This window comes from Pseudorasbora parva, chromosome 24, assembly GCF_024679245.1.
Source record: "Pseudorasbora parva isolate DD20220531a chromosome 24, ASM2467924v1, whole genome shotgun sequence".
NCBI classification, from domain to species: Eukaryota; Metazoa; Chordata; class Actinopteri; order Cypriniformes; family Gobionidae; genus Pseudorasbora; species Pseudorasbora parva.
The window spans coordinates 34,992,506-35,013,890 of record NC_090195.1 but is presented as its reverse complement, the minus strand read 5'-3'; the positions used below and the strand labels follow the sequence as shown (position 1 = coordinate 35,013,890).

The following is a 21,385-nucleotide window of genomic DNA, read 5'->3' as shown; positions in this document are numbered from 1 at the left end:
AAACGTTCGCCGGTTCCCGCCTCCTTCCTTCCCATCCACAAACCGTATTACATTGGTGCTGAAAACCCGGGAGGAAGGAGGGACGCGCTGTCGGAGAGCCCTCGCTGCTGAGGGGGATCGCGGTGCTGAGGAGTTCGGGCAGCGCGGATGAAGAAAGACCGCGAGTGACTGCCCGAGGCGGTGGTGCTGGAGCGAGTGAAGACCGGTGGGACGTAGAGCTCGCTGCCGTGCCCCTGGGTCGAGGTGGGGTGGCGGCCGTCCTGGAGGGAGCGGAGGAGTTGCCGGCGTTCGCCGTGGGCCGGAGCCTGCTGCCATCCGCCGGAACGGGGAGGAGCAGGGAACGCGGAGCTCGCTGCCGACTGCCTTCAATAGGAGGAGCCACCGCCGGCCGCCAAGGGGCGGAGGAGGATCGGGCCGTCCACCGGGCTTCCATCACCATCGCATAGCACCGCGAGGAAGAGCCTCTCGGCTGGTGAGGACCGAGCGGCAGTGTGTCGGGGAACCGGACCAGAATTTTTGGTCCCGGGGGGGGGGGGGGGGGGGGGGGGGGGGGGGGGGAGTAGAGCGCAGTCTCGGGAGTGCCCCCCGGCCTGCGAGGGGCGATGGGGGTATGTGGTGTGGCAAGCAGCGGGTCGAGGGACCGCGAGAGCGGGCCGGTGATTAACGTTCACGAGTGCCAGCTGCGTGGCACACCGGTCTCGTCTCGCGGTCATGTGACGGGAGCATAAAAGGAGGAACATGGCAGCGGAAGACGAGAGAGGACCAGGCCTGGAGTTTATGTTTAGTTTTGTTTGTGTGTTTGTGGGCAGTCGTCCGTGAGGGGCTGTCCGCGGTTTTACTTTCATTTTGTTTCTTTACTTTTAATAAATGTTTGAAACGTTCGCCGGTTCCCGCCTCCTTCCTTCCCATCCACAAACCATATTACAGCGCACAATAACTATTTTCGTCACATTGTAAAATGATTGTCCAGCCGCTGTAGTGAGATGGGCTGTGTGTCGATGTGTTTAGGGCCTTTATGGGTCTTGTGAGTGGGAATGGACTGAATGCCAATGGAGGCCTATCTGAAGCCTTTCTCAGCTTTACACTAAAATATCTTCATTTGTGTTCTGAAGATGAACGAAGGTCTGACGGGTGTCCAACGACATGAGGGGGAGTAATTCATTAAATAATATTCATTTTGGGGTGAAGTAACCCTTTAAGAGAGTTAAAATAAGATAAATAATCTGCCAATGTCACGTGATTTCAGCATTTTGACACGCGATCCGAATCATGAATCAATTCGCTGATTCATAACCGCTTGAATCTTTATTTGAGGATTGAACACAAACGCGGAAGAGAAGCCAATGCTGAATAAAGTCGTAGTTTTTGTTATTTTTGGACCCAAATGTATTTTGGATGCTTCAAGAGACTCTAATTAACCCACTGATGTCTCATATGGACTACTGTGATGATGTTTTTATTCCCTTTCTGGACATGGACAGTATAGTGTGCATACACTTGCATAGGCGCCGATACTGTGGGTGCTCCGGGGCTCGAGCACCCACGGAAAATATCGAGCACCCACGTGTGCCAGACTGCCAGTCAGGGACGGATTGGCAATCTGTGCGTTCTGGAAAAGTCCAGAACGGCCGTCCAACCGAGGGCCATCGGCCAAAAAAACCCAAAAAGTATAATAACTGTAGCGATACTCAATGATAATAAAATAATGAGCTCGATCATTTTTCCGGCCGCGATAATTTCCATTTGCATGCTTATTTGTTTTCGATGTTTCTCTCGCTGACGGAGCGCGCGCCTCGTCCGTTTGGGGAGATGTTTAAACTCGACGCGCCGTGATGAGACGTCAGGCTCGGCCAGATTCGTCTGGATCTCGTGCTTCTTCGGTTGCGGAGCCGCAGGCAAAGTTAAAAGATTTGACGGGCACATCGCCAAGCGAAACGGGGTCTCGCGCACTCCAGGTTTTTGCAGCGCGCACCCTCGCGCTCGTGCGGACGCGTATAACAGGACGCGAGTATAACAGGACGCGAGTATAACAAGGCAAACCTACACTGATGTTGGCAGTTTGATAAATGCAAGTTAATTCTTCAGTTCAATGTTTGTGTGCTAAAAAGGGCAATAAGTTCCTGTAGAGATACATATTCTCTTTTTTGACAAATAAAGGCATGTCATCAATGTCTTTTCTCTAGCTGTATCAAAATCTCACCTAGCTTTCCTCAGAGATGGTCAAGTTTTGTGCATGATTACATGATATATTTGTCTGTATTTGTGAGAATTGGCGCTGTCCTGATTTGAAAGAGATGCTACTTTACGGCTTTATTATCAATTAAATAGGTGTGTGTGTTCGTGTCGGCCGCTGTCCATTTCCTAACGTTCTGAAATGCAAAAAATGTTTGACCAATTTTTTTTAGGTCTTTCTTTAAAGGCCGTGTGCGCCAATGAGCACCCACGGAGGAAAACATAAATCGGCGCCTATGTACACTTGCATACGCTCTCGGACTAAATATAAAATATCTTAAACTGTGTGTGAAGATGAACGGAGGTCTTACGGGTGTGGAATGACATTAGGGTGAGGAGTTAATGACATCAATTACATTTTTGGGTGAACTAACCCTTTAAGAGGTCACATATTAAGTGCGCAGATGTGGTTTGTTTCACTGACTTGTGCTCAGTGCAGACTCCAGGGCAGGTGGGGCAGATCTCACAGGTGGGCCCCTGAAATTTGGGGTCGGTGCACCTGCAGGTCCCGCACTCACACATTCCTCTGCCGTTACAGATCTGCTTGTTGGAGGCTAAGCAGGTGAAGGTGTCCAGAGAGCAGTCGCACGCGCTTCCGGTGTAGTTAGCGTCACAGATGCACACTCTACACTCACAGCGGCCGTGTCCTACAGGAAAAAGATCACGTCAACCTCCTTTATCTGCCTGCTTTCTGCCCATTAAAGGGTTAGTTCACCCAAAAATGGATTAATTACTTATCCTCATGTCATTTGACACCCGTCAGACCTCCGTTCATCTTCAGACACAGATGAAGATATTAGTGTTGAAATCCGATGGCTCAGAAAGGCCTTCATTGACACCAATATCATTTCCTCTCTCAAGACCCATAAAGGCACTAAAGACGTTGTTACAAAGTCCTAAAAAACTAAATATCGACTTATATAGTGATGGGCCGATTTCAAAACAAAGCTTCGAACTGTTATGAATCAGTGAATCGAATCATGATTCGGATCGCCAAAGTCACGTGATTTCTATTGGCTGCAAAAAAATATGGCTGTAGTGTCCGTGACGTCACCCGTAGGATTCCAACGAGCCGTTCTGAAGCGTAAAGTAGAGGCGAGCTGGCCGTCGCCATCTTGGCATCGCGAGTCACTCCCGGTTAAACAGAAAATGGGAAAAGAGGCGGGATGTGGGCTGAGCTTAGATGACGCAATGACTATAGACGGCAGATAAATGGCTATCCACCTGTCACTCAAAGTAACCACACCTTTAATTATGCAGAACTTTAAGGCTTTATATAACTTAAACGAATGAGTAAAAAAAAATTCACCACGTCGTCATGAAGGGCAAAATTAGCCGTATAGACCAAAACCACAATTTGTACCAGGCTGTAAACATGTTTTTTTTCTGCTGTAAATTTAAGAATTTTAACATGAGGCTCAATGAGATTCTGCTCCTTCTGGAGCCGGTCCCTAGTGGCCAGTTGAGGAATTGCAGTTTACATTACTTCTGTATTGGCTTTAAGAGAGGGGTTGCCGCTTGGTGATTTCAGCAGTGTGACACGCGATCTGAATCATGAATCGATTCACTGATACATAACGATTCAAAGTTTTTTTTTAATCGGCCCATCACTATATAAGTCGTTATTTAGTTTTTTTGCTCACAAAAAATATTTTTGTGGCTTCATAAAATGATTGTAGAGATTGAGATGGGCTTTGTAACGACGTCTTTAGTGCCTTTATGGGTCTTGAGAGAGGAAATGACATTGGTGTCAATGAAGGCCTTTCTGAGCCATCGGATTTCAACACTAATATCTTCATCTGTGTCTGAAGATGAACGGAGGTCTGACAGGTGTCAAACGACATTAAGGTAAAGTAATTAATGACATAATTTTTATTTTTGGGTGAATTAACCCTTTAACAACTCCTTTTCCTGTCTGTTGAATTATGCATTAGCAGTCTAAAATAGAAAAAGCTTCCAGTTTCAGTACCTCCGCAGAGTTTATTATTGGAGCGGTCGCAGTTGAAGTTGTCACACTCGCAGAATTTGCCGCTGTAGCGTTCTTCGGGATTCTCCCTCTTCTTGCACTCGCAGGTGCCACACACACACTCGCCGTTATTGCTGCAGATGTCCGTACCGTTGTCCCTGCGGCAGTTCTTGTCCAGGTCCTCGGTGGACACTTCATCTTTCCGGCATTCGCACTGCCTGCCCACACGTCCCTTATTGCACCTGAAAGGACACAACGAGAACTGAGAACACAGCTCATTCTCAAGACCTTTCTGCCTCATACAACTAAAACAAACAAGCACATTTACATCAAAGACTCAGCGTCTTATTTAACACTAAAATAAACAAAAACTGTATTCTCAATCAAGCAAATATTTATATTTCTAATGCACTGCAAAAAATGCTTTTCTTACTTAGTATTTTTGTCTTGTTTTTAGTCCAAACATCTAACAATTCTTAAAAAAATAAGTATTTACCAGACAAGCAAAAGTAATTGTCTTGTTTTAGGAAAAAATAACTCAAAATGAAGAGAGTTTTTACTTAAAATAAGCAAAATTATCTGCCAATGGGGTGAGAAAAATAATCTTAATTCAAACAGAAAACATTATTATTTTTCTCACCCCATTGGCAGATTATTTTGCTTATTTTAAGTAAAAACTCTCTTCATTTTGAGTTATTTTTCCCCCAAAACAAGACAATCATTTGTACTTGTCTACTAAATGCATATTCTTAATGTAAGACTTTTGTGATATTTTGACTAGAAATAAGAAATTTTACTAATTACTAAGTAAGAAATGCATTTTTTGCAGTGTGTATACATTTTGTATAAAAATATTTTGTTATTATTTTTTACATCAATGCAGTAAATGAGGGTATTATGTGAGTAATGAGAAAACAATGAAACCTAATACAATTTGCTGGGCCATTTTGATGATGTGAATCACATTTTTTATAATAATTTGCATTATTTATTGTATATGTAATGAAACTTTTGGGGGACATTTTTTAAATTAAAAATAGTCATATAACAGGATTATTCCATGTAGCATTATTAATTGTTGAAACTCTCTCTCATTAATTGAAATAGAAAACCAAAATACGGTAATATAAAATATAAATGTTAAGATTATAAACCGTTTTAAGTGAAAGTAGGAAATGCTGCCTCTGCAGCTAACTGAAACAAGATGAGTTTACGGTCAAGTACTAAAATTAGTAAAATAAATAGTAAATTAATAGTAAAAGCAGAGCAGCAGTGCAAGAATGGACGTGCTACTCCTATTAGAAATGCAGAGATGCTGCTGTGAGCATGTAAGATCTGCTGCCGCTGCATAAACACACACACATGAATCCTGTATCAGATCTAGGCAGGTGGAGCTGGGGAGGTGGAGGGGTTCAGAGATGGATTACAATCAACCAATCAGCTGTTAGATTTAAGAACACAATTATATAATACCAATTTAGCTCAACCAATGACCAAGCAATGCTTCATTTAGTTCAGTCAGCGGTGTCAAAGGTCACACACTGAAGCACAACATCCTCAGCTCAAAGTGTCTGAATCATTTGTTCCCAAATGTTTCTTGTTGTTGGGTATAATATGTCACAGTTGACTTTATTTTGCTCTCCTCACTTACAGAAATTAACTATAGTGTCCTGCACACACTATTAAAACATTATACCTGTGTCTGAATCATTTTTGATTTGACTGTATGCAAGGGTGTAACTTTGGTTTGAGGAGTGGGGGGGACACAAAATGGGAAAAAATGTTTTTGATTTGAATCCCATTTCTCCATTTACATACAGTTAGGGACGATGGTGATACAAAATCCAGGAAATAAGTTGTTTATAATGATAAATTCTGCCAAAAAGAATAATAGGCTACTATGTATAAGAAAAAGATGTCTTACTTTATTTACTGTTGAATAGCCAAGACTTGAGAGAATATATTTTATTTTTCACTAAATTTTATATTTCACTAGAAATTCACGTTTTGAGTGTGAATATAATCTAAATAATGTGAAACACAATTTCAACTGTTAAACAAACTTTTATTTCAAACTAACTGTTAAATCTGACATTTGTCAGAGACACATCCAACAAACTGCAGGTACACAAGATTATTTTTAAAAACTGGGTGTGCCACATTTATTTTCAGATTAATGTGTAAAAAAAAAACCTGACTGCATATCAATAGCTTTACAGACTAGACTGGGCTGATGTGTAAAACTATACTCAGGCTCACCACATAACCATTACACTAAAATATAGGCTAAATCAGGCTAGCTCGACATTAAAGGGGGGGTGAAATGCTGTTTCATGCATACTGATCTTTTTACACTGTTAAAGACTTGGAATCCCATACTAAACATAGACAAAGTTTCAAAAGTTAAGGTGGACGTTTGATGGGAGTATTTCTTTGTCAAAAATACTACTTCCGGTTAGTCATAAGTTTCGGCAAGTTTTTTGAGATCATGCGTCCCCTTTGACGTTAACGGGGGCGGAATTTCCTTGTATGGGCCTTACGGACAATTCTACCGGAAGCGCGTGAGAGAGAGCGAGGGAGAGAGCGAAAGTAACAGGCTACGCCCATCAAAGCGCTGGCTTGTAGGATTCTAAACAGGTGATATAACCAGTAGCTACTGACTTACCCACTGATAGGCCGGCGGTCGATCTGTATTAGCACTTTCCTCACGCGACGGGCGAATCACTTTCCTCACAGAGCGACTCACTTTCCTCACGCGGCAGGCGAATCACTTTCCTCACTGAGCGAATCACTTTCCTCACGCGGCGGGCGAATCACTTTCCTCACAGAGTGACTCACTTTCCTCACTGCAGCGCGCTGCTGCACACGTCATTATTTAGCTCCGCTCACACGACACGCCCCCACCCGCTCGGCTTTTTTCGGAAAGACTCGGAACAGCGCATCTTTCTTATATAATTATAAAAAAAATAAAGACTTTTCGGAGATATGCAGGATGCAATGCTACTCTATAGGTACTCAAGATTGACATGACACTGACTGAAACTGAGTGTTTCACCCCCCCTTTAAGCCTTTTCTTTGAACAAGTAAATCAATTTTTACAAATTAACTTCCATTTTAAATTAACAAATATTGTAAGTGAACAACAAGTTTAGAAAAACATTTATTATTTCTGCATCTGAGTATAATGAGTTGAGTAGCCTATAACAGCAGCCAGAGTCTGCTTGTCATACATCGCTGACAGAAAACGCTGCTGTTTAAAGTGGACACAGAATGTTTTAGGCAACATTAAATGTTTAGGTTAGCTAGCTAATGGTCTGAAGTTACCACATACACAGGTGTAGACCATAGACTGTAAAAAAATAAGTACACAGACATTTTGATTACCCTGACCTGAGCTAATTTACTGAATCAACCGAGCCTTTCTTTTTTTTCATCCATGAAGACATTAAAGTCATCTGTTGCTGGAGTTTCATGACTGACTCTGATACCGGCTGCTCAGTTGAACTGTTTAGAGTGTGCATGAGACGTCCCTGCCTGTACGTGGACGTGCGCATCGACATAGACAGGCAGGGGATGTCTGTTCTGCTCTGTCCTACTTCTCCGTGACGATGATGGCGCGCGGTTAAAAAACAAAAAAACAAACTAATTTGAAAGTGGGGGAGACACGAACGGGATTTTGAAAAGTGGGGGGGACATGTCCCTCCTGTCCCCATAGGAAATTACGCCCATGACTGTATGTAAGCAGAGTTTAAAATGAACACTCGGCAAGTGCAAAATGAAAGTAAATGTTGGGGAGTAAATGATAGGACCCTGTGTTTTTAATGTTAATCAAACAACTAAAGAACAAATAAGGGTGTTTCATTTATACAGTGAAAACTATGCAGTAATTTTACATTTGCTTACTTTATTAAATGTCTATACCTAAAAGTCAGATCTACCTGAAAACCCCCCAAAAACATTATTTATTTAATTGGTATCTCTGTTATATTGTATTTATTTGTGCTATTGCTTGTAATTTGATTACCGTAGCTGTTCTTTTTTTATCACTGACTGTTTACTTGTCTTTAATAATGTTTTACATTTATTTTAGTTAGGCTGGTGATTTTAGCTGTCATATCAAAATTAGAATAGAGAATAGTGAAATTTCACTGGTATCTACAAGTTTCATGACCGGTCAAGGTTTTCATTGGCAGGTGTGGCAAAAGGTATGTTTTAGGCCCTTTATACAAGCACAGCATCTGCTTCACCTCCCAGAAAAAAACATATATAATTTAGCCATTAAACAAAGCTGCATTTTTGCCTGTTGGTTTGTTATTCGAGGACAGTCTCACCTGCAGGCTCCGCACTCAAACGTCCCATTGCCGTTATGGCACATGTCACTGTTTTTAATGCCGTGCTTGTGACATTCACACTCGCAAATGAAGTTGAGTACGATCTCCACCTCCTCAGTGAAGCCCAACGGCTTGATCTTAATGGTTTCCGTTTTGCCTTGTTTGGGGCAGCCTTGAGCTGTAATGTTAATGTTGAACGACACCTGGGAATTCATAGGAAACAGAAAAAGACTCAGAAAAAACAGGCGACAGGTTTCTGCTGCATTTAACATCATCACGCCGATCTGGCCTGACCTCGTCTCCGATAGAGATGTTAGAGCACTTCCGGCCATTTTCTCCCTCGTTCGAGACTCCGTTTTTACAGCGTGACTGGTAGGTGATAGTCACTCCTTCGGGAAGCTTACTGTTCTCCAGGATCACCTCTGAGGAAAGAGACTGAGAGAACAGACATCAGGACAAAAGTGAAAAAATCTCCACCCTTTATTCAAATATTATTAAAGATTTGTTAAAGGTGCACTATGCAACTTTCCGTCCACTAGAGGCCGCCTATTCAAAACAAATGCTTAGTTTGTTGACGCCAAGTGTGAGCGCAGCATCTTGGGACATGTGGTCTTCACCTCACAGCCGGTGGAAAATAGGACTCGGGCAGAAATCATGTTCATGGATGCGGTTATTAACGTTACTGTAGAGAAGCAGAGCAGGACCGAGTGTTGTGGAGCTGAGCACGGCTGCTGGAGCGATTGTTATACACACACAGCTCGTGAACACCGGGACTTTTATTATGACGGGACGGGACACAGTCGCCGGGCGCCTGCACTATTTCCGCGTTTCCAGTTATGATTATAAGGTAAAGCAGTGTTATCATATTAGATCATAGGCGTAATTTACGGGTGGTGGGACAGGTGAAACATGTCCCCACCACTTTTTTTTAAATCTTGCTTCACGGATGAACCTAACTAATACAAACAAAACATCTCTGGTAGAAGAGTATCATTTTGCTCGTTTGTTAAATAAGAGGCGATCTGGTGCTCGTTGCCGCTGTTATCAGTGCTGCAGATTTCTCTCGCGGCTCATGCAGTCTCCACACAGACGAGCGCTTTAATCTAACGCTTAACGCCGTTGCAGAGATTTTCTATTTGTTCCGGTCAGATCACGAAACAAAATGCACAAAAACTGTTCCTGCTCTTGATGTACTGATGATATTCGGTTTTGTTGAGAGAAGAAAATAGGCTACGAGGGCAGATTAGAAACGAGAACTTCTGACGAGTTTAACAGACTAGACCAGGGATTATAAGCAAAGTGTGCAAATCTATATGCCTTTATTCACGTGAAAAATCTTGGCACAACGCTATATTGTGTTTAGATAATTAATTAATAGCAATAATTAAACGAGATCTATATCAACAAATGAACTATTTAATTGATTTCTGGACATCTTAATACTAATTTTTCTGCAATTGTTATTGTACATATTTTACATCTGATATAACATTGTATCAGCAATGCTACCCCCCTTAATACGCCATATAGTGCGTATCACATGCATGCGAAAAACGGCCTACCATATGCACGCCAAAGCTCATTTTGACGTATGAGCGCCCCTCACACGTCAAAATGAGCTTTGGCGTGCATATACGCAGTTTCTCGCGTGCATATGATACGCAATTTATGTCCCACCCACTTTTTAAAACAAAGCTACGCCACTGTATTAGATACATTTAAGTGTGTTTAAAATGATGTTATGACATTACTCTGTGTTTGTTCGGCACTGCTGTGACATGTCTGCTTCTGCAGAATAAAGCCGAGGGTAGCGAAGATATGACGCGATTGACAGGCGAATCCCTCAAAAATACTACATAGTGCACCTTTAAAGACTTTTTAGTCATATTGCGTACACTGCAAAAAATGCTCTTCTTACTTAGTAATTTCGTCTTGTCGTCTAAATATCTAACAAATCTTAAATCAAGATGCATTTACTATATAAGTAAGATGACATAAGATGTTTTTGCTTGTTTTGTTGAAAATAAAAATGAAGTGAGTTTTTGCTTAAAACAAGCAAAAGGATCTGCCAATGGGGTGAGAAAAATAATCTTGTTTCTGTTTTAAATCTTGTTTCTTGTTTCCGTCCCAATCAGAAATAAGATTATTTTTCTCACCCCATTGGCAGATCATTTTACTTATCTAGTAAATGCATCTTGATTTAAGAATATTTCGATATTTGGACTGGAAATAAAAAAATAAAAAAAACTAAATAAGAAGAGCGTAGTTGTGCTTGGAGTCAATTGTTTTATTTGTGATAATAATAACACAATGAAACATGCTAAATTGTGCAACATAATATTTGGCCGGTCTGTCATACAAATAAATTATGAATATGTGCAAAAACAAGAGAACCAATGAAATATTAATAACTGATAATGTTGTAGTCAGTGTTTGCTTTTTCCTGAGAGCTTTTTATTTCCCTGTGCACACTAACTATATCTGATTAAACAAGGTCAGTGTTTTGGTCTTCCCTCTAGAATATTTTCCTTATATTACGATGGCTTAATCAAACTTGTATGGTCATTAAAACAAATATTCCCTCCGGACATCCCTTTTGGCCACTGCTATGTAAAGAAACTTTATCTACTCACATTGTAGGCATCAACAATAAGATTGATAACATTGCTGGAGTTTGCTGAAAGTGTTCCCACTGCAGACTTTGGAATCAGATTTTTAAGTTCCTGTGGAAAAGCATAGGAAAAACATTCATAGATCTTAAGCACAGGGACTCGGGGTGTTTGCTTTACAACAGGGCCTTTAAACAGCAGACAGGAACTATAAATTATAACTTTGCCGTCTGGATCATTCCAATCCGGGAAACTATCCTGGGGTTGTGGCTTTCCAAATACAGAGTTGGATTCAAAACTGTTCAGATGCCTGAGAGTTTCAGGCTCTCTGTACTTGAGACGGTATTTCATTGTATAATTCCTCCATTTTTAACACATGGTCTTGTCTCTAGATACGTTTTATCATCCAGCAGGTGAATATTAAAAGCCTGATCACTTAGAAAAGTAATAGCATGCCTTCCCTTAACAAACCACAGGATTTGAGGAATCATTCATGCAACAACGACATGTTATGTGCTTAAATTGAACACTTAAGCAGGGGCGTCGGACTGGGGGTGTGAAGGGTACCGAGTACCCAGGGCCCGAGGCAGGAGGGGGCCCTTAGAAGTCAGTTTTCTATACATACATACACATGCACTAACATTTGTATAGAATGTATGTACAAATGGCTTATTTTGTTTACATTTTAAGTGTTTTTATGATAAAAATGCAATAACCCACCCATTGGTATCACTATGGTATTTGGTACTAAAAATAATAAAAACGACCTCTGTTGTCTCAATCACGTTTACACACTACCTCCGAAATTTTCATCCATCATGAAAAAATTCCTATTGGTATTGATTTTCGGTGTTTTTCGGCATCCGTAGCAAGCATTTTGACAATTCAGAGCCACCGGATGACGAATGCGAAAAAACACAGAAAGATTTTGGACTCAGTGTGCAAAGACACTGCAAAAAATGCTTTTCTTATTTAGTATTTCCCTTTATTTAGCATTGTTTCCAGTCTAAATATATCTAAAAATTCTTAAAATTCTAATCTTTCAGAAACAATATTTCAATCAGAAACAAGATGATTTTTCTTACCTTGCTGGCAGATCATTTTAATTGTTTTTTTTATTTATCAAAAACTCACTTAATTTAGATTTTTTGTCTCAAATAAACATTAAAAAAATATAACATGTGGTTTTACTTATCTAGTAAAAGCATCTTGATTTAAGATTTATTTTATTTTTATATTTAGACTGGAAACAAGACACAAATACTAAGTAAGAAAAGCATTTTTTGCAGTGTATCATTTAGGCTTTGACAGAGTTTCGTAAGTTTTGAGAAGTGTGGAAAGAGACCGACCAGGTGGAAACGGTTACAAATCAAAAAGTTGGCTTCTCTTTGACCAAACACCGAAAAAAAAGCTACCAGGGAAAGAAACTACAGACTCCAGACAGATAAAAACAGAGAGTGTTCCTGGTCATGCACACATGCTTTCACACACATCATTAAGATAATCATCTATGGTCTTACTTTGTAAACAGGCTGGAACTCCTCTGTAACGGCGAAGATGGTCTGGATGTTATTTTCACTCAGTTTTTGAACCAGGTGCGCGATGGAGGGGTAATCCTAGTCAGGAAAGATATGAGTCAAACATCCAATACATCAAAATCAAACATCCAATAGTCTGGCCTGAAAATCACCAGAAAACAGGGCTGTAACCACAGACACTGAGCGGGACAAGTCCACCCCAATAATCACACAAAGCCAAACTATTCAGCTTTTATGTCAAATATTATTTACATAATGCATGTAAGTGGTAACTGAATGTGAGAAACTTCAAATTGTTAACAGACCATTTAAAAATACGATTAAGAGCCGATGTGTATATTTTAACCCTCGTTTCCTCTAACACTTGTGGTGTTCCTGTCAAAAATGACCGGCCTGCAAGCTTATAAATCTCTTGTTATGCAAGCTCATCACCAAATATTAGATTCAATCTTTTTGTCAGCTTGTTTTCTTTCAGTTAGGAAAGGTTTTGTATTTTTTTTTTTTACTGATCGATCATAGGCCTTATTTATCTGAGCTTACATACCTCAGTTTTTGAGTGAAAAAGTCTTATTTGTGGATAATTTTGTCCATATGAAATAAAATATGAAAAATGTTGCACCATTTTTCACACTACTGTGATTTAATGTTTAACCAGAAAATTTGTTTTGAAATGTTTTTATTTTGAACCAAAAAATAAATAAATAGCTTATAGCCTATTTTTTCACTAAAGATTAAATATTTTTGTCAACTTGTTTTATTTCAGTAAGGACTCAGTATCTATACTTCAGTATCCATAAATGCACAAGTCCACGGCCTTTATTTCTGCAAGCACATGAGCATAATGTGAACATGATCATGATGAACACACTAAATGCTACTAAACACAAATTATTTATCAGATTTTCGACTCCAATGGGTGACTATTTTTGACCAATATAAGCTCAGATCAACGAGGCCAATGATCATTCAGTTTTAGAAAATGTCTCTGTGCAATTTTATACAAAACAAAAGCATTTCAAAACAAACTTCCCAGTTAAACATTAAATCACACTAGTGTGATAAACAGAGGAATGTTTTCATATTTTTTTTTATTATGGAAAAAATTATCCACAAATAATGCTTTCTTCACTCAAAAACTGAGGTACATAAGCTCAGATAAATAAGGCCTATGATCGATCAGTTCCAGAAATAAATACAAAACCTGCCCGAATTGAAAGAAACAAGCTGACAAAAAGATTGAATCAAAATCCGGTGATGATGTAGCACAATCAGACCTTTATAAACATTTTTTTCTGGCAATTTATATTTGACTGCGAACACCACAAGTGTGACAATGTGGAAAAAACCCCCACAAAAAAATGACAAAAAGTATCAAAAACGTTTGGTGAAGTTGCTAGACTCAGTGGGTGAAGTCAGTCAATTGTAGCCCAATGCAATAACATTAACATTAGCATTTTGGGTCTTCGGGTCCCAAACACAACATGAGGGTTCAAATAAAAATATTACCGTATTTGCAAATGCATTACTTCACAATAGATTCAAGTTTTTTCTTTTCTTTATTCCCTTTAATCCTTTATTTCTTAAATTAATTGAATCACCATTGCATTTGTGACAGCATCTTTCTTTACCACCCAAATAAATCTGGAAACTTTTTTGTTGTCCAGCCAAATGTTCAAGACTGGTCACAGCCTTGCCAGAAAATGTCATATACATACATAATAATGGCTCATCGTGTACATGTTGTTTTCTAAGTGGCATTTCCCATCATTGGGAAGCACGATTCCACCGAGTTTGCCATCTCCGGCAAAATGGAAACCTGCGTCAGTAGAGAACACCAACAAACGGGTGACGTTTCTCCAGCCGATGTGGTCCTGAGAGAGAGAGAGAGAGAGAGAGAGAGAGAGAGAGAGAGAGAGAGAGAGAGAGAGAGAGAGAGAGAGAGAGAGAGAGAGAGAGAGAGAGAGAGAGAGAGAGAACAGGAAGAAGGAGAAACATGAGGCCAAGGGATACAAAGAGGGAGCTGAAAGTACAAAAACAGACTGAGACTCAAATGAATCAAAGATGCCATATTACAGTAGCATTACATTTTTTCCACTAATAAAGTCAGAAAATAATCTAATAAGGACTTATAACATTACCAGTTGCATAACCTTAGCCTCTTTGTGTCTTAAAGGGACAGTTCACCCAAAAATGATAATAATTCCATAATTATTTAATTTACTCATCCTCAAGTCATCGTTCAGACGAATTCAATCAGAGTTATATAAAAAATATCCTGGCTCTTCCAAGCTTTATAATGGGAGTGAATGATACCTTAGATTTTGAAGCCCAAAAAGTGCATCATAAAAGTAATCCATCCAACTCCAGGGGTTAATGAAGGCCTTCTTAAGCCAAGAAAAATATCCATATTCATAACTTTATCGTAATAACAACAGGTTTCCGGTAACGGCCGTACACAAGTCGAGTTCCAGCGGAAGAATGACCCCTGACCTGACACAGAAGCGCCGAGGGTAGAGCAAAACAAAACACCGGTCATGAACTAGAGTCTAAAACAAGGATTTCTAAAGAGAAATGTGGGAGGAGCTTGAGTTTGTTGTTTAAACCGCAAGTGACGTCTATTCCCTCCTGAGCTTACGCTACTCCTATGTCGGGTCAGAGGTCAAACATCACGCGTAGGGTCAGAGGTCGTCTATTCCCTCCTGAGCTTACGCTACTCCTATGTCGGGTCAGAGGTCAAACGTCACGCGTAGGGTCAGAGGTCGTCTATTCCCTCCTGAGCTTACGCTACTCATAGATATGTATACGTAGATACCTCATTCGAACGCTCCAGGCACGTTGACGAGCCGCCATTTTAGAACGGTCAACACACGTCAACATTTTAGATGCTGTCAGTCATCAAAAGTAAAGCCCGGCACGATTTAACTTCCCGAAGAAACCTTTCTCAGGTCAGACGTTTGTGATAGTTTAGCAATTTTAATGTTTGGATCTACACAAAAACATGTAACATTTGTTAGTAACAGGCTTCATGGTTCTTGAATTTCAATTCCCAGTATTCAAGAACTGGAAAATGTATGGAAACAAACATTGGCCCTTGTAAAGTGTTTAAATCAAACTAAATGTAAGAGTATTTAAAGAAGAGAAACCGACATATTTCTGCTGTTCTATAAGCATGCCCGTCTGTCAGCGAGTCTGTTTTTGCCGCGATGCTCGCGCTGAATTAAAGCCACGGTGCCTAGTTCTTGATCAACTTGACCTGATTAACCTGAAAGAGAACCGATTTCACCATAAAATCATTTAGTGCAGTGTTCCGTGAGTTTCACAATCACCACATCCAGCCCTGTGAAATAAATAATAAAATACACGAAAACATATCACTGCCAGAAGATTTTGCCCAAACTTCCAAGGCCTGTTTAAATGATTAAACTAAGCGTATCTTAACTTTAATGTTACATTTATCAAGTGAACAACTTATACAGCATATTATATGCATGTGTGTTTGGGAATGGGGCATTTGCAGCAAATATATGCTGCCCGTCATGAATCAAAGCACATCTCGGGGGAGAACACCGGCAAATGTGACAGAATGGACGATATGATAGTCTGTGTAATACACGTTTCAGGTGCGAGTGATCAGCGAGGCGAGCGCTGCCAGAATGCCCAGCGGACGAGCGTCGGGCACGCGCGGCTCCCGCTCTCCACATGCACTGCTTCTGCCCTGTCAACCATAGCTTGCGCGTGGAGTGTGACATTTGAATGGTCACAAAGCGCGTTCGCAATTGGCTTTGACCGTTCTCAAATGGCGGACGGCTAACGTATAGCGGCCCATAGAAACAGTCGCTAATGAGGTATCTACGTATACATCTGTGCTACATCCTACGTCATGCGTCAGGTCAAAGGTCACTCGTCAGAAGGCGGTCCTCCGGAAGCGTGTTATTTTACTTTATAATGTGTTAAATATGGATAATTTTCTCACACAAACCCATCGATTCATTTCAGAAGGCCTTTATTAACCCCCTGGAGTTGTATGGATTACTTTTATGATGGATGGATGCATTTTTTTGGGCTTCAAAATCTCACCCCCGATTCACGGCCATTATAAAGCTGAGAAGAGCCAGGATATTGTTTAATGTCCTGCTTTTTAATTTCTCAGCTTTTTGCTCAAAATGTTTTAATATAACTCTAATTGTGTTTGGCTGAAAGAAGAACGTCATCAACACCTAAGTTGGCTTGAGGATGAGTGTATTATGGGATAATTGTCATTTTTTGTCTGAACTAACCTTTAAAGAATTAGTTTGACCAACTGGCAGTAGAAAAGAGGTCGTTTTAGCCTCGGACTGTTGGCTGAACCTCTGATGCAAATGCTACACTAAATTGGAAACAGTTCAGGAGTTTCAAAGTCGGCATCTGATTGGTTGAATTCTACAGGTTTTCCAAGAAACGAGTGTGATATATTCTTTAACAGTCCGCCTGGAAACAAATGCCATGAAGCCAAACTCCCTCATGGAAGAAGAGTGCCGTCGAGTTTACAACTGTGATAATGAGCGCTCATCCCGATCAACTAAATGCTAAAGTATGTGAAGTTTACGGCATAGACTCTTTGAAATACGTCCAAGAGTTTTACATGCCGGTCTGTTATTATAGGGATATCAAAGTTACATTTTCACACCCAGCATGATGTGGGACAAACAAACTGTGATTGGTTGCTTTACATGTCATGAAAGCTGCGATGGAGAGCCACAACTTCTGCCGTCAGTCTGAAGCTCTGGCTACACAATCAGTCTGACATTTCCTATTCAAATTAGACATATCTAGCTGAAGTCAAGACCAGTCGCAAAAAAAAAAAAAAGAGATGACCAACTCTTAAAGGGATAGTTTACCCTGAAATGAAATTAAAGCCATCTTTTACTCACCCTGCTGTTGATTCAATGCCCTATGTCCTTCTATCCCTTTTGGACCTCAAAAGCAGAAATGTAAGATGCATGTGCTCCTTTCTATAATGGCGGTGGATAGCGACCAGGGTAAAACATTACAAAAATTATACAAAAGTAAGAGGCAATGATACAGTGAGACCCGCGCCACACCAGCAGCCATATCACCCTGTAGCCCAAGACTGGTTTCCCACTGAAGCTAAGCAGGGCTGAGCCTGGTCAGTACCTGGATGAGAGACCAACTGGGAAAACCAGGAGCTGCTGGTAGAGGTGTTAGTGAGGCCAGCAGGGGGCGCTCACCCTGTGGTCTGTGTGGGTCCTAACACCCCAGTGTAGTGATGGGGACACTATACTGACAAAGAGCACCGCCCTTCGGATGAGACGTTAAACCGAGGTCCTGACTCTCTGTGGTCGTTAAAAAAAGGATGTCCTTCGATAAAGAGTAGGGGTGTAACCCCGGCATCCTGGCCAAATTTGCCCACTGGCCCCTGTCCATCATGGCCTCCTAATAATCCCCATATCCTGATTGGCTTCATCACTCGGTCTCCTCTCCACCAATCAGCTGGTGTGTGGTGAGCGTTCTGGCACAATATGGCTGCCGTCGCATCATCCAGGTGGTGCTGCACATTGGTGGTGGTTGAGGAGATTCCCCCCTTCTATGTAAAGCGCTTTGAGTGCCTAGAAAAGCGCTATATAAATGTAACAAGTTATTATTATTATTATTATATATGGACAGTGTCCAGGAGGCATTCTATAAGGTTTTGCAAGAAATAAACTATTATTTAGTCAAAACACTGAGCTCAGCCATTACTCTGTTTAAATGACTAGCAGGAACCGTGAGCATGGGCACCGCAGTCATGACAACCAAGATAAACACACAAGCAGCATTTTGAGAAATCAGGCTCAATAGAAAAAAAACCTGACTCTCGTCTTTTAATAATGTATATGATAAGAAATAATACAATACTAATAATAAAACTGATATCATGACAACCGGTACACAATATTCACTTCAGGTTTTATTATTAGTATTGTATTATTTATTATCATATATATAAATAATTGAATACAATATATATATATATATATATATATATATATATATATATATATATATATATATATATATATATATATATATATCCTTTTTGTAATCTTTTAACCTGGTCACTATCCACTGCCATTATAGGAAGGAGCGTGTGCAGGACTATTATTTTTAAGTTTCTGCCTTTGACGTCTAAAAGGGATATAAGAACAAAGGGCATTGAATCAACAGCAGGGTGAGTAAAAGATGGCTTTAATTTCATTTCAGGGTAAACTATCCCTTTAAGACTAGTCTAATCAGTTTATGCAACAGGCCAATATTCTCATAGTAAATAAATGTTATCAGTAACGTACAAATACAACAAACCCTTCTCCAGTTGTTTTATACTCACTCCACAGACGGCAACCTGCATGATGGCATCAAATCCTCCCTCGGGCGAGTCGAGGTTGCCAGATATCTGCTGTTTTCCCACCAGACTGTTGAACTGCTGCCCGTTGCTGGTGAGTTTCAGCACGTTCTTGTAGCTGAAGGGGCTGGTGCAGTTTTGGTCCCCAGTGCAGGGGTTCAGGAGCTTGGCTGGAGTTGTGCTGATATACGGCATTACGGTCTTCTCCACGAAAGAGCCAAAACCTGTCAGGAAATGAGCCAAGCTGTAAATTCAAGCTTACTCGTGCATCTAATGGCTTTGGCAGTGCGATGAAAGTTTTGATTAGGTCTTTCTCTGTTTTCACTGTTATACAGTAGGGGGCGCTATGTACATCTTCTGAAAGAGTGCCAAATCTCCAGATCAAAACACAGACGAAGAAGAAGCAGAAACGAGCGATCTCTTATAAACAGATGCATATGTAAAATAATGCGATCATCAACATTACACATCATATATGTCAAAAGTGCCCAATGTTACTGAATGAAATGTGGACCCAGGATGAGCTACAGGACTGTGAAGCTACTCCATCTGTTTTTAATCATCTCTGAATCACATCTGGATGAAGAGTCTTAGACAAAAATATGATTTTCTCAGCTTTTTGCTGAAAATGTTGCTTTTTTATTAAACTTACCCACATTCAAGTGTTGATAAAAAAGGAATGCATGAAGCTAGAATAAAACAGGCTCTGTTTTTTCTTTTGATATAATGCATGTTCAGATATTTCATATAACAAAATATTCTGGGGGCCATGAAACTTTTGAGAAAATTATCAAAACTGCTAGTGCGGTGCCTGGCAAGTTTAAAAAAAAAAAAACACGAAAGAGTTCATATGGAAAGATGTATTGAAAGTCAACATGTGGTTTGAAGGACATGCGTAAGTACAGATGAACATATTTAAGAGTAAATACATTTTAAAATAAATATACTGTGTGCCTAATGATATCATAGGCTTGTTAATCATTACATATATATTACACACACTCTAAAAAATGTAGGGATGTCCCGATCCGATCACGTGATTTCAGACTCGATCGGAATCGGACGTTACATCCCGATCAGGACTCGGATATTTATATATTCTGGGGTGAGGTGAGCAGGGGTGCCATGTAAAAGGTTCGCACTTGCACCGCGGTTCATCTCACATCTGATGACGCATCAATAATATGGGTTGTAACTTGAAAATAATGCGTTATGTATGTTTCTGTCGATGGATCCACGTGCTGGCTCCTCAGTGATACATTACAACAGCGCTAATAAAAGAAAAACGTGGGCAAAACGGTCTATCTGTGTAAACTTTGTTCAATGCATGCGAGTGCTGCCGTATGTTCGAATATGAGCAGTCATTTTCACAGTCATCCCCCGGGTATATTCGCCAGAAGGCGCGAATGAGAACGCGCGCGCTGATCTGTCTCTGTGCATCATCCGAAAGCGCGCACTCGTCTCACAGCGCGCAAATATTGAGTTCTCGTTCAAGTCTTGCGCTTAAACGGACCAACTCACACAAGAAGTATGTCAACATGTCCATCTTGATGAGTATCCAAGCAGACATAGTCTGAATATGCCTTAAGAGGACTTTATACAGTCGAGAAAGACGACGCAGAGCCTTCCATTAGGTCTTAAAGGGGCAGTAGCCTTCACTGCTGTCTGTTCAATATCAAACAAAAGATAAGGAATCACTCACTGCTCTTGATTAAATAGCTTTTGTAAGGATTAGTCTTTAATTTAAACAGTTAAATATACAGCTATTTTACATTTAATTAGCCTACTTTATTCAATTTATCTACCTAAAAACTAATGCTAGACCTATAAAAACCTGAAAAGCATTGTTAATTACACTTCAATCAAATTACACTTCAAATATTTTTTCAAGTGTTCGTTTTTTAAATAAGTTTAGTTTTAGTTAGTTATTTGATGCTATAAAATCGGCTGTGTGACGTCATGATTGACAGCTGAGATCTGAGTGAAGTTGTACTGAGGCACTAACAGACTTTTTTCAGGATTTTTGGGAGCAGATTATTTAATTTAATTTAATTTCCATAACTGTTTATTTCACACCAAAATAATTAATTGTTCTGCATCTGTAAAAGTATGGGTGTGCTTTTGATATCGTCGTTGTACTTCCTGCTCGGTGCAACTCCGGTCCCGGAATTTTTTATATTTACTGTTCCACTAAAATCCAAAAGTGAAGAATTTATGTTTATTTATTACTTGATTGTTCAAGCTACCTCACAGAAGTGCTCTGTTTGTTAGAGGTGTTGAATGTTAAAATAAGGTGAATAAAATAAAAAATAAGGAACATCCTGGTTCGT

At 40.2% G+C, this 21,385-nt stretch overlaps 1 protein-coding gene across 2 annotated transcripts in view; it reads right to left on the bottom strand.

The window, feature by feature from the left end:
- itgb1a (integrin, beta 1a) overlaps positions 1-21,385 on the bottom strand; it is a 79,701-nt gene that overhangs the window by 6,607 nt on the left and 51,709 nt on the right. For both annotated transcript variants that reach the window (XM_067434981.1, XM_067434982.1), the window contains exons 6-13: positions 19,041-19,279; positions 14,392-14,547; positions 12,659-12,754; positions 11,163-11,252; positions 8,824-8,964; positions 8,530-8,732; positions 4,202-4,440; positions 2,657-2,879 (exon numbers count right to left, since the gene is read on the bottom strand). In XM_067434981.1, coding sequence (XP_067291082.1) covers positions 2,657-2,879; positions 4,202-4,440; positions 8,530-8,732; positions 8,824-8,964; positions 11,163-11,252; positions 12,659-12,754; positions 14,392-14,547; positions 19,041-19,279 — 1,387 coding nt within the window. The remainder of the gene's footprint in view (positions 1-2,656; positions 2,880-4,201; positions 4,441-8,529; positions 8,733-8,823; positions 8,965-11,162; positions 11,253-12,658; positions 12,755-14,391; positions 14,548-19,040; positions 19,280-21,385) is intronic.